Here is a 13,170-nt window from a genome sequence, read left to right as displayed (position 1 = left end):
GATGCTCTTGTCTCTGGTGTCATGGGGGCTGGAAACAACTGAACAGAAACAGAAAAGATTACTGAGTTTACCTCCCTGTTGATTTGGGAAACAGCCTTCATCTCTCAGGTTGATTTTGAGTGTCTCTTTTTAGATACTTCTCAGCAGCACTTTTGTACCACCCAGTTTGAACTCACCCAGTTAGGCCCTGACACTGGCAGCTGGCGATCATGCTAACGGCATAGCCAAGTGCCAGTGCAGTCACGTGGAATGACACGAATGGTAGTGGGACGACCCAGGAGTCCAGTCCTGTGCTGTTCTCCAGTGGCTGTGTGACCTGAGACAAGTCGCTAGACTTCTCTGATTTTAGATCCTGCTCTCTAACACAAGGATGGGGGTGTCTTTCCTGCCCACCTCACTGAGTTGCAGGCATCCATGAGTTAATGTATGGAAATGGATGAATGCTATGTAGTGGGGGGCTGGTGTAGCCATCCGAGTGCATCATCAGCCTTTTTAAGCATTTTCCATCCTCTCCTGTTTCTGGACTTCTGCCCAGGATATATCAGTGGTCGATAAGGTAGCCCAGAAATTATATCCTGCACATTCTCTTTCATGGTCTTCACAGTGGCTCAGAGTACATTTGAACTTCTTTTTCATCTCCATAATAACTGTCGTGAGATATTTGCCAATTATTCATGTTGCTTTAAGTTCCTTCTCCCTCTTTCCTTGATCAGTCTTACTACACGTTTGATGTGTCTTTTCAAAAAGCCAGCTTTCAGATATGTTGGTCAGATCTGTCTTTTTCTACGTCATTAATTTTGTCTTTCACACCTCTTTCCTTCTACTTACTTCAGGTTTATGTTATCCTTTATCTAACTTCTTAAATGTTCTCTAATAAATACATTTAAGGCTATGAATTTCCCTCTAAGTACATATCTTTAGCTGTATCCCAGAGTTTTGAAGTTTGTCTCATTTTTAAACCTACTTTCTTATTGTTTTCTAATTATATTGCATTGTCATTAGATAATATGGTCTGTAGAATGTCAACACTCTGAACTATGTTGAGATTTGCTTTGTAGCCTGCTGTGGGGTCAGTTTTTTTTAATGTTTCCTATGTGAGAGCAAAGAAGTAGTCTCAGTTTGGTTGTTAAAGTTTATATATTTAAATTCTAGTTCTGTGATATATTCACTGTATGACCTAGGGCAAGGTACATGTCCTCTCCGGCTTCAGTTTCATCACCTTTAAAATGGAATGATTCACACCTCAGAGAGTTGAGGGCCTGGTGCACACTAAGCATCATATACACATCAGCAGTGATTACTATTCTTTTTTAGCTATTAGGCTTAGCTTCTTAATCTTGTTCAAATCTTGCATATCCTAGCTCATTTTGTGTACCTGATGTATGAGTCTCTGAGAGGCATGCATTAAAATCTCCCACTATAAATTTGCTTATTTCTCCCTGCATTTCTGTACATTTTGCCTTATGTTTTCAGTCTCTGTTGTTAGGTGTCTACAATTTCATTATTAGAGCTTTTTAGTGAATGATTCCTTTTACCAGGGTAGAGATGTTCATGTTGAATTGAGCCAATTCTTTTTTTTTTTTTTGCTGTACATGGGCCTCTCACTGTTGTGGCCTTTCCCGTTGTGGAGCACAGGCTCCGGACGCACAGGCTCAGCGGCCATGGCTCACGGGCCCAGCTGCTCCGCGGCATGTGGGGTCTTCCCGGACCGGGGCACGAACCTGCGTCCCCTGCATCGGCAGGCGGACCCTCAACCACTGCGCCACCAGGGAAGCCCAAGCCAATTCCTATTTATTGTGATTACTGGTACCATTTAGATTGTTTTGGCCACATATTTTGTGCTTTCTTTTTACTAAAATTTCCTTGTAACCTTCCATTTTCCTTTTGAAACCTGGACCTAATTAACTTTGGTCATCATGTATGTATTTATAGTGTAGTATTATGCTATTCTGATTTTTTGTTGTTCCATATTTACTGTGCAATTTTCCCCACATTATACAGAACATGTGTTTATAACAGTTGTCTCACAAAGCTCTTTTGCTTAGATTATGATCTTTGCTTCTGGGCTTTATAAGAATTGGAGAGCTCCAAGATAATTCAATGCCCAAAATACCTGAAAGTACAAGGCAAAGGTGGTCCTTTTAGCCTCAGGTCCACGTGGAGGTTGTAAGCTGGTCAGTGACATCATTTTTGAAAGTGCACAACAATGAACCAGACTCACTGGGTCCTGCACCTAGAGCATGTCAACCAGTTAGACTTCAGTGTCCAGTTACAAACACTGAAGAGAGAGGATTCAGGCAATGGAAAATGGCCATGCTGAATGTTCTTAGTTACTGGCTGTAGGACTTATAACAATTTGAAAACTATATCTGGGATTACTTTTACCCTCATTTATCTTCCAGGATGGGAGAGAGAGAACACTTCTATAACTAATACAAAGCAGAAAAACTTTTGTCTGTTTCATTTATTGCTGTGTCCTGGAACAGTGCCTGGAACGTAGTAAATGACCACTAAATATTGTGAACAAATTATGGTACCAAAATAATTGTTATGGGAACTTTGAGAAGAAAGAGGGTAATTGCAGCAAAAGAGATTGTGAAGGCTTCATGGAGGAAGTGACAGTTGAGTAGAGCTTTGAAGGATAAATGGGGTCTGGAGATTAAAGAGTGTGCATCAGTTAGGGTTTGACCAGAGGAACAAATTACTAGAAATGATATAGAATATGGAATTCCTTTTGGGAAATAACCTGACATAATTGTGGGAGCCAGCTAAATACTTTATGTTCAACTGTTGCTCCGGAATCTGGTGTGGGGCTTAAAGTGGACCTGAAGCAGGGCAGGCAGCCAGAAGGAAAGAAGGACAGATGTAGAATGGGGAAGACCAAGGGCGAATGCAACCCTGGAACTGAGCTGGAACAGTGTCAGTTTCTGAGGCTGACGAAGCTCCAGCTTTGGTGATACGTGTGACCTGTGGGAGAGTCTGGCATCCTTCATCGTAGAGTCAAACATGCCCTTGGCCCAGGACACGGAGAAGCCTAGGGATGGTCCAGCAGGAGGCAGAAGAGCTGAGAGCTCCCAAACTGCCCGGTCCACCAAGCTGAGCCAGCAGATTGGTGACGGTGCGCGTGAGCTCCAGCCACCCCTGGCGCTCTGCATCAGGCATCCAGAGGCTTAGAAAGATGAAGCCTGCTGCTTTGTGCTCATCTTCCAGACCTTGCACAAAGTCAGCTGGCCCAGAGTATGCAGGGAAGGGAATCCTGGGAAATGTAGCTCTGACTTAACTACGTTGGCTCAGAACACATCACCCGCAAAGGGAAGACAAGGGCTTAGGTAGAATGGCTGTGGAGGCAGAATGGCCCCTTAGCCTCTAACAAGCTGTGCTGCTGGGCACTCTGGACAGGTCCTCCGAGCAGGGGTGGACAGTCACTTCCCAAATGCCCCGCCACCCTGATTCTTCGGAGGGGTCCAACATGGGATCAAGATTTTGTCCTACTTAGAGACACCACAAAGTTCTCAGAACTTAAGAATTATGAAGGCACTAAGGGCTCCTGAGCAGAGCTGGAAGACACCCAAAGTTTGGGCCACAGCCATCCCTACACCCACACCTTCCAGCCGCGTGCCTTGCAGATTTCTCACGAGAAGTGCAGTTAGTCCCAGCTGTTGCCCCCAGGGGACGTGATGGGAGCGTGGGGTGAGTGTGGGAGAAAATGGTCCTCCTGCTGTCCTAGAGTGGCCCATGAGTTATTTGGGTTTATTTATGTCATGTTTACCGAGCGTAACCACGTGCCACACACTGTCCTCAGAACCAGGAAAACAATGGTGAAACAGAGCAGAGTCCCTGCCCTCATGGGGCTTACCTTCCAGTGAGGGAACCAGAATAAAAAAGTAGACAATTAACGTCACCGGAAAACAAACAGTGAGGTCGTACAGCAAGGTGGGAAAAAGAAAGTGAGAGGGGGTGTTATTTTAGAGAAAGGTAGTCAGAGAATAATCCTGGGGAATGTTATTTTGAGTACTTACTGTGTAGCTAATACTGTTCCAAGGATGTTACATTCGTTTACATTTACATGCATTTAATCCTCACGACAACCTAAGTAATTTTCCGAAAGTTACATCATCAATAAGAAGAACTGGGATTTAAACATAGGCAGTCTGCTGCCAGAGCCCAAGCTTTAAACAAGGGAAAGATTCTTGGTGGTGGTGACTGAAGTGAGGAAGCACATAAATATCACAGGGTAGAGCACTGCAGGCAGCGGAAACAACCAGTGCAAAGGCCCTGTAGCAGGTGCGTGCTTGTCGTTTGGAGGAAGTGAGACCAAGTGTTCAGTTCTGGACGTGTGACAGTTTTGAGAAGCTTATTAAGCATCCAAGAGATATCTGGAGGGCAGTTGGATATACAAGTCCAGGCTTTAGGGGGAAACTTGGAAATAGAGATAAATTTGTTTGTCATCAGTATCCATGGAATTAGATGAGACACTAGGGAGTGAGAGAGAAAAGAGAAGTCCAAGGACTGAGGTCTAGGGCAGGGGAGGAGGAGGTTTTAGCAGAGGAGACCGAAAAGGAGCAGCTGCAAGAGAGGCGGAAACCCAGGAGAGGGGGCTGCATGGAGGAGGGAGTGATCAGATATTTCCAGTTCTGCAGAGAGGTCCCGTTAGCTGAGGCCCGAGGAGTGACCATTGGATTTGGCAACATGGGGGTCATCATTGGCCTTGACACTGGTGGCCTTTCATAGACATTAGAGTACACGGAAGGCAACCAAAGCAGTTTCATTCTGTGTCAAGTGGGGAGGGGAGCCCAAGGCCCCATCTTCCAGCCTCAGCTTTGTCCCTCTCACCCCCGAGGGCATCTCCCAGGGTTGGAGCACAGTTTGAAAACCACAGATGTCACCAACCCCTTTGTTTTACAGCTGATGGAGCTCAGGTCCAGAAAAAACAGACAAGACAGGCTCAAGGCCAGGCACATAGTTAGCAGGAAGCCCAGGTTGCAATTTATTATTACTTAATGAGATTTCTCAACAAAGAAATCTCTCCTAGCCTGTCTTACCCTGTTTTCCGTGGACAGTGGTTACTGTAACAAGTAGAAGAATCAAAATAAGAAAGTCTTCACCTTTCTATCTCTGCAGAAAGGGGAAATGATAACAGACAAATTCAACCTCATAGAAAATTCCGAAGCCTCATTATTACCTCATGGTTTCCATATTGTCCTCCCACCATACCCCATTTCTCGAAGCTTCTGGGCAAGTTCCATGTTTTCTGATCCTGTGTGATAGGATGTAGCAGACTGCCACCTGTAAAATGCGTATAATAATAATACCAGTTGCTCCCACTTACAGACCAGTGGCTGTTGCTGGCACTGTTCTCAGGTCCCCACAGCAGGGTCAGATTCCCCAATGGCATTTCATTTCCACTCCTCACTGGTGGGAACCGTGGACAAGCTACTTCCTCGCTCCGCGGTTTAATTTCGTCAGCTGCTTGACATGCTTGGTAGACTGGAAACAGGACACAGGGATAAGGGCTGACACTGCTCCTAAGCAAGGCAGGGGGCTCAGCACTGAATCATCACAGGCCTGCGAGCTGGGCACTGCCACTGGATTGCAGGGGGCTCTTTCTCCTCCACCCTCTGGTTTGATAAACCACAAGTTGACTCAGAGAACTGTACTTCGTCTCATCTTGCAACTGTTTTTGCCTTAGGATCCATGCTTGAGGCCGAATGAACCCTCTCAGACTCTGCGCAGAGGAGAAGAGTTTCAAGATAAGTTAGCAGCTGAAGAAGGAACCAACAGCGATGAAGAGGAAAGGTACAGGCGAACAGGCAGGCTTCTGAGGGCTCCAGTGAATGAGGACTCAGACTTGGAAGGATTCATTCGTTCATTCATTCTGTCCTCACGTGTTTATCACCGCCCCCTGCATGATGCTTAGGGAGGGAACAGACATGTCTTGTATGCCTCCAGCACAGCTATGGACTTTACCTGAATTATCTTATTTAATTGTCACAACAACCCAGAGGGACCCTTTTGTATATTAAGAACCTGAAACTCAAAAGGGTTAATAAACTGCCCCAAATTCAGACAGACCTGGACTGGCCCCAAACCTCTGCTCCCTATTCTTCCAAGTGTTCTTAACTAAGGAAGGGAGATGAGGGAGCTTAGTCACTGAGTGGAAATCTCCCACCTTTATCAGCTATATTAGTCAGCTTTTGCTGTTGTAACCAACATTCCCCAAATATCGGTGGTTTTAGCTCATAGGTCAGCTATCTTTATTCTTGGCTCTTGCAAGCTCTGCTATTTTTATGAGCTTGGCTCCTGACTGAGAGTCAGCTGTTATTGCTCTGCCCCAAACCATGGGTAGAGTTTAAGTCTGCTCAGATGCCTTCCCATGCTGGGACCGAGACTGACGGATTAGCCCCTCCAGGGCATGTTGTTGTCATGGTAAAGGGAGGAAACTCAAAAAAGCTGATGGAAACATGCAGTGCCTCTTAAAGCCTACACTCAGAACTGCATTCTCTCATTTTTACCCACATTCTGTCGGCCAAAGAAAGTCACATGACCAAAACTAATATCCCTAGGCAGAGGAGAATATGCTTGCCACATGTCTTAGTTAGCTTGGGCTGCTATAACAAAATACCATACAATAGAAGAAGTTTATTTCTCACAGTTCTGGAGGCTGGGGAGCCCAAGATCAAGGTGCTGGTCCATTCAGTTCCTGGTGAGAACTCTCTTCCTGGTTTGCACATGACCATCTTCTTCTTGTGTCCTCACATGGTGAAGAGAAAGGCGGCAGACAGTGTGGGAGGAGATCTCTCTTGTGTCTCTTCTTATAAGGACACTAATCTCACCATGAGGGCTCGACTGGCCTGACCTAGTTACCTCCCATGGCCTTATTTCCAAATACCACCAATGGTGATTGGAGCTTCAACATGTAAATTTGGGGAGACACAATTCAATCCATAGCATCACACAAGGCAGAGGAAGGGGAGTGAATATTTGCTGAACAATAATGATCTGTCACACCACCTCACAAGATTCTGATACAGTGGGTCTGGGTACATCCCAGCCCTATGTCTTTTGAGAAAGCTTCCCAGGTGATTCTGAGGCCACCACAGTTATAATCCACTGCCCCACACTAATCAACGGCTGTGTGGGGTCCTGACAGATGACATGGAAGCCATGCTACCATCTGGCAGCTCTTCAAGTAGTTGGTTGCCATAGTCCATTTGGACTGCTTAACAGTGGCTTATGAGCAACAGAAATTTATTTCTATGGTTCTGGAGGCTGGAAAGTCGAAGGTCAAGGTGATGGCAGGTTCTGTGTCTGGTGAGGGCTCACTTTCTAGCTTATAGAAGGCATCTTTTCACTGTGTCTTCACAAGGTGGAAGGGCAAGGGAGTTTTCTAGGGTCTGTTTTATAAAGGCACTAATCCCATTCATGGAGGTTTCACCCTCATGACCTAATCACTTTCCAAAGCCCTCATTTCTTTTTTCTAAATGGGTATTCACATTTATTTATTTATTGAATTTTATTTCTTTTTTATACAGCAGGTTCTTATTAGTTATCCATTTTATACATATTAGTGTATACATGTCAATCCCAATCTCCCAATTCATCCCACCACCACCCCCCACCACCACTTTCCTGCTTTGGTGTCCATAAATTGTACCATTTTTCTAGGTTCCACATATATGCATTAATATACCATATTTGTTTTTCTCTTTCTGACTTCATTCTGTATGACAGTCTCTACAAATGACTCAATATCGTTCCTTTTTGTGGCTGAGTAATATTCCATTGTATATATGTACCACATCTTCTTTATCCACTCATCTGTCTGGACACTTAGGTTGCTTCCATGTCCTGGCTATTGTAAATAGTGCTGCAATGAACATTGGGGTGCATGTGTCTTTTTGAATTATGTTTTTTTCTGGGTGTGTGCCCAGTAGTGGGATTGCTGGGTCATATGGTAGTTCTGTTTTTAGTTTTTTAAGGAACCTCCATACTGTTCTCCATAGTGGCTGTATCACTTTACATTCCCACCAACAGTGTAGGAGGGTTCCCTTTTCTCCACACCCTCTCCAGCATTTATTGTTTGTAGATTTTCTGATGATGCCCATTCTGACTGGTGTGAGGTGATACCTCATGGTAGTTTTGATTTGCATTTCTCTAATAATTAGTGATGTTGAGCAGCTTTTCATGTGCTTCTTGCCCATCTGTATGTCTTCTTTGGAGAAATGTCTCTTTAGGTCTTCTGCCCATTTTTGGATTGAGTTGTTTGTTGTTTGTTTTTTTAATATTGAGCTGCATGAGCTGTTTATATATTTTGGAGATTAATCCTTTGTCCATTGATTCATTTGCAAATATTTTCTCCCATTCTGAGGATTGTCTTTTCGTCTTGTTTGTAGTTTCCTTTGTTTTGCAAAAGCTTTTAAGTTTCATTAGGTCCCATTTGTTTATTTTTGTTTTTATTTCCATTATTCCTTTGTCATAGATTAGTTGACCATAGGTGCGTGGGTTTATCTCTGGGCTTTCTATCCTGTTCCATTGATCTATATTTCTGTTTTTGTGCCAGTACCATATTGTCTTGATTACTGTAGCTTTGTAGTATAGTCTGAAGTCAGGGAATCTGATTCCTCCAGCTCTGTTCTTTTCCCTCAAGACCGCTTTGGCTATTCGGGATCTTTTGTGTATCCATACAAATTTTAAGATTTTTTTTGTTCTAGGTCTGTAAAGAATCCAAAGGCCTCATTTCTTAATACCATTATATTGGGCAATAGGCTTCAAAATATGAATTTTGAGGGGACAGAAACACATAGCATTGAGGAAGCAGAGCCTACACTCCTAAATCGTATCAATGGCAGTGTCGGGTACCCTGTAGTCCAGTGAACTCTTCAGCTAATAATACTTCCACAGGTCCCTCCAGATTCTGTCTCAGGATCTATGAGGTGTAGAACCATAGAAGTTAAAGAGCACAGGCTCTGGAGTCAGGCCTCCAGACTAAATCCTGGTACTGTCACTTACCACTGGCATCCACAAATCTTGTCCTGTTTAAAACTCACAATTCCAAAGGGAAAGAAATAAACTTTACTGTGAAAATACTGGCAGGAATTTGAAAGAGTTTTCTAAGGGGCCCAGCTTGGGGCACATGTGCATCTCTGAGCCAGTCTTTCTGGCCAAGGAGATGCCTGGCTCTGATTGGCCAGGTATGTGTCACATGCCCTTCCCTGGGGCCAGCTAATGATGAGGGCAGAGTTAGCTGCACCCAAACCCTGTGGACTAAACAGGACCACCATGGAAAGAGGAAAGGCTTCCCCAAGGAGAAGATGCTGGGCAGAGCAACAGCAGTGGTGGTCACAACAGACTTGTCTTTTTCTCCCACATAGCTATATTGATAAAGGGGTTCCTCAGCTATAGAACAAAATGAGGAGGTGTGGGGTCTGTAAGCTTCTTCCACAGTGGTTTTAGTGGGAGTGTAAGGACTAAGCAGTGATGAGAAAGGAATAGAAAGATCCAAGGTTAGAGGCTGCAGGACAGAACAAACGCATTGGCTCCTTTAAGGGGTGAGGCTGCGTATTCAGTAGTTAACCCCTTGAAGGATGCTTGTCAGGAAACTTTTGGCATGGTGGCTGTAAGAGGGAGGTGGCTTTTCCAGTGGCTGTTGATTTAAGGTGGGGGGTAGCAGGTCACAATCAACTTCAAAGGGAGCATGGGGAGTCAGGAGAGTTAGCTATGGCTTGCTTTGTGAGAGATGGTAGGATAAGATCAGGTTTTTAGGATATGAGGGAATTTGGGGCAATAAAATGGAGTAAGAGAGGGGAATTCCCATTAGTGGTGTTCCAGGGAATAATGATGATGATGAAAATAACAAATATTTACTGAATGTTGGATTAACCCATTTCATCTTCATTAGGTAGACACCATTATTGAAGTACTTCATTTTATTTTATTTTTTAAAATATTTATTTATTTATTTATGCCTGCGTTGGGTCTTTGCTGCTGCGCGCGGGCTTTCTCTAGCTGTGGCAAGCTGGGGCTACTCTTCATTGTGATGCGCGGGCTTCTCATTGCAGTGGCTTCTCTTGTTGCAGAGCATGGGCTCTAGGCTCATGGGCTTCAGTAGTTGTGGCACGTGGGCTCAGTAGTTGTGGCTTACGGGCTCTAGAGCGCAAGCTCAGTAGTTGTGGCACACGGGCTTAGTTGCTCCATGGCATGTGGGATCTTCCCAGACCAAGGCTCGAACCCATGTCCCCTGCATTGGCAGGCAGATTCTTAGCCACTGCACCACCCGCAAAGTCCCTGAAGTACTTCATTTTACAGATGAGGGAAACTGAAGAACAGAGAGGTTAAGTAACTTGCCCATCTACTTACACTGCCAGTAGATGGTAGGATCCAGATGATAGTTTCTCTGGCTCCAGAACTCACGCTTTTAACTACATCTCAACTTAGGGCAGCTGTTCTTATGTGCCACATGAAGTTCCACAGTTTTTCTACTTTTCCAAGGTCACTCTCTCCTTTAATACTCAATAATAAGGACTGAAACTTCCACTTCCAGGCATGACAGGGTAACTGGTATTAGACTTTCCCTCTTTCTGTAAACAACTATAAACTGAGCAAAATATATGAGACAGCTCTTTTGAGTAATAGGACAATATGCAGAGAAGGACCATGTCCTTCAGAAGGGAAACATGAGTTGAATCCCATAATCACCCCACATTTGCTCCTGTCTCTCTCCCTGGGGACAGTGCCAACCACAGTGCAGAGAACTGGAGGCAAGCTGAGCTGAGCAGGCAGATGTCAGGGCTCAGGGCTGCCAAAGCAGCTAGACTTCGTAAGGTAGGATACCAGAAGAGAGGATCCTATGTGGGGGGGATAGAGGGCAGAAATCTATGAGAGTTTTCTATAGGTCCTTGCCAGGGGCTTGAGTGAGCATGTACAAGATGAGACTCCATGAGGCCTAGGAGTGTGCTGCTGCCATGGTGCTGAGGAAAATGAAGATACCAGAGATTCAATGCTAGCAGACATTGGAGTCTCAGCTCAGCCAGAATAAAAAAGCCTTTCTGAGCTCTCTGAGCATTTAGTTGAGACCTCAGAAAAGTAACACTTTAGGAGTAAGAAACATACCCTATAGGGTAAGGGCCACACCCTAGAACAAAGGACAATGTTGAAATATACCTGCTCTAACAAAAGACAAATCCAAGCATAAAAGGATCAGAAAGAGCCTTCAGTAATTTAACTGGCTGTCATAACAAAACTAAACACTTTTGAAAGGAATTCATAATACAGACTCCCTACATTGTATTATCCACAATATTGAGCATTTGATGAAAACATTATGAGACGTGGAAGGAAGCAGAACAGTGCGACCTGTAATCAAGAAAAAGACCAGCCAATAAAGCCGAAAATGACCTAGATATTGGAATTAGCAGACAAGGACTTGAAAGCAGTTGTATGAGCTATGTTCAGGGACATAAAGGAAAAGATTGTTATAATGAGTGAACAAATAGGGAATTTCAGCAGAGAAATGAAAACCTTGAAACTAACGGAAATTCTAAAACTGTAAAGTACAATATCCATAATGGAAACCTCATTGGATAGGCTTAACAGCAAATTAAAACCGTGAAAGAAAAGTTAGTGGCTTGAAGACAGATCAGTAGAAACTGTCTTGTTCAGAGAATTAGGGGAAAAAAAGATTTTTTAAAAATGAAGAGATTCTTCCTGACTCGTGGGACAATATGAAATGGTCTAATATGCATGTATTTGGAGCCCAAGAGAAAAAAGGGAAAGAAAATGGAGGAGGAAAAAATATTTGGAAAAATAATGACTGAAAATTCCCCCAAACTGGTGTGGGACATCAATTCACATACTCAAGAAGCTCAGTGAACTCCCCACAGAATAAATCCAAAGATAACAATGCCGGAGTACACCACAGAAAATCTGCTGAAAAAAAATATATCCCCCCCCAAATCTTAAAGCAATCAGCTTTTTAAAAAGACAAATTACAGGGCTTCCCTGGTGGCGCAGTGGTTGAAAGTCCGCCTGCCAATACAGGGGACACGGGTTCGTGCCCCGGTCCAGGAAGATCCCACATGCTGCAGAGCGGCTAGGCCTGTGAGCCATGGCCGTTGAGCCTGCGCGTCCGGAGCCTGTGCTCCGCAATGGGAGAGGCCACAACAGTGAGAGGCCCGCGTAACGAAAAAAAAAAAGAAAAAAAAGACAAATTACATACAGGGGACAGGTGACTTTTCATAAATACTAATGACAATTGACTTCTCGTCAGCTTTCCAGCCTTATTTTCTTCTGAAAGCCAGAAAACTATGGAACAATATCATTAAAGTACTAAAAGGAAAAAAAAAACCTGTCAAGTCCAAATTTTAAATCCAGTGAAAACATCCTTCAAAAATGAGACTGAAATAGAACATTTTCAGGTATATAAAAGCTAAGAGAATTTTTCACCAGCTAAGCTGCAGTATGATAAACGGCAATGGAATTTATTAAAGCTGAAAGGAAATTACACCAACTTTAAACATGGATCTACAGGAGAAAACGAAGAGCATCAGAAATGGTAAATGTATAGGTAAATATAAAAAACTACTGTTTTTCCTTAATTTCTTTAAAAGACATCTAACAGCTTAATAATAATATAAAAAAACATTGTATTACGGAATTCATAATGCATGTAGTTGAGTAATATATGACCACACTAGCACAAAGAACAGGGATTAATGGAATTATTGTGTTATAAGGGACTTATATAAAGAGGTGAAATATTAACTCTAAGTAGTCTGTGATAAGTTAAGGATAGAAATTGTAATCCATAGAGCAACATTAAACATGAATACAAAGAAGAGCTAAAATAAATCCAATAAAAGAACTAAAATGGAATCCTAAAAAATATTTGTCAGGTAAGAAGATAGAAAAAGAAGAATGGAGAAACAATAAGAAAAAGGATTGGACAAATAGAAAACAAATAGGAAGATATAGATTTAAACCCAACCATTTCAATAATTACTATGTAAATGAAACAAAGACATCAGTAAAAAGAAAGAGAGGATAAAAGGATAAGACATTACTATATGCTGTCTGCAAGAGAGATATTTAAGCATAAAGACACTGTTATTGGCTGAATTGTGCCCCGCCCCCCAAATTCATATGTTGAGGCCCTAACCCCCAATATGTTAGAAT

General features: G+C 43.2%; 1 protein-coding gene across 1 annotated transcript in view; it reads left to right on the top strand.

Annotated features, from left to right (window-relative positions):
• Positions 1-13,170, top strand: part of FAM184B (family with sequence similarity 184 member B) — a 115,424-nt gene that overhangs the window by 72,381 nt on the left and 29,873 nt on the right. Inside the window, exon 8 of the mRNA XM_067735596.1 lies at positions 5,690-5,796. Coding sequence (XP_067591697.1) covers positions 5,690-5,796 — 107 coding nt within the window. The remainder of the gene's footprint in view (positions 1-5,689; positions 5,797-13,170) is intronic.

The sequence above is a fragment of the Pseudorca crassidens genome, chromosome 4, assembly GCF_039906515.1.
Source record: "Pseudorca crassidens isolate mPseCra1 chromosome 4, mPseCra1.hap1, whole genome shotgun sequence".
Taxonomy (NCBI): Eukaryota; Metazoa; Chordata; class Mammalia; order Artiodactyla; family Delphinidae; genus Pseudorca; species Pseudorca crassidens.
Note: the sequence above shows the minus strand (reverse complement) of the source record. Positions and strands in the feature narration are given on the sequence as shown.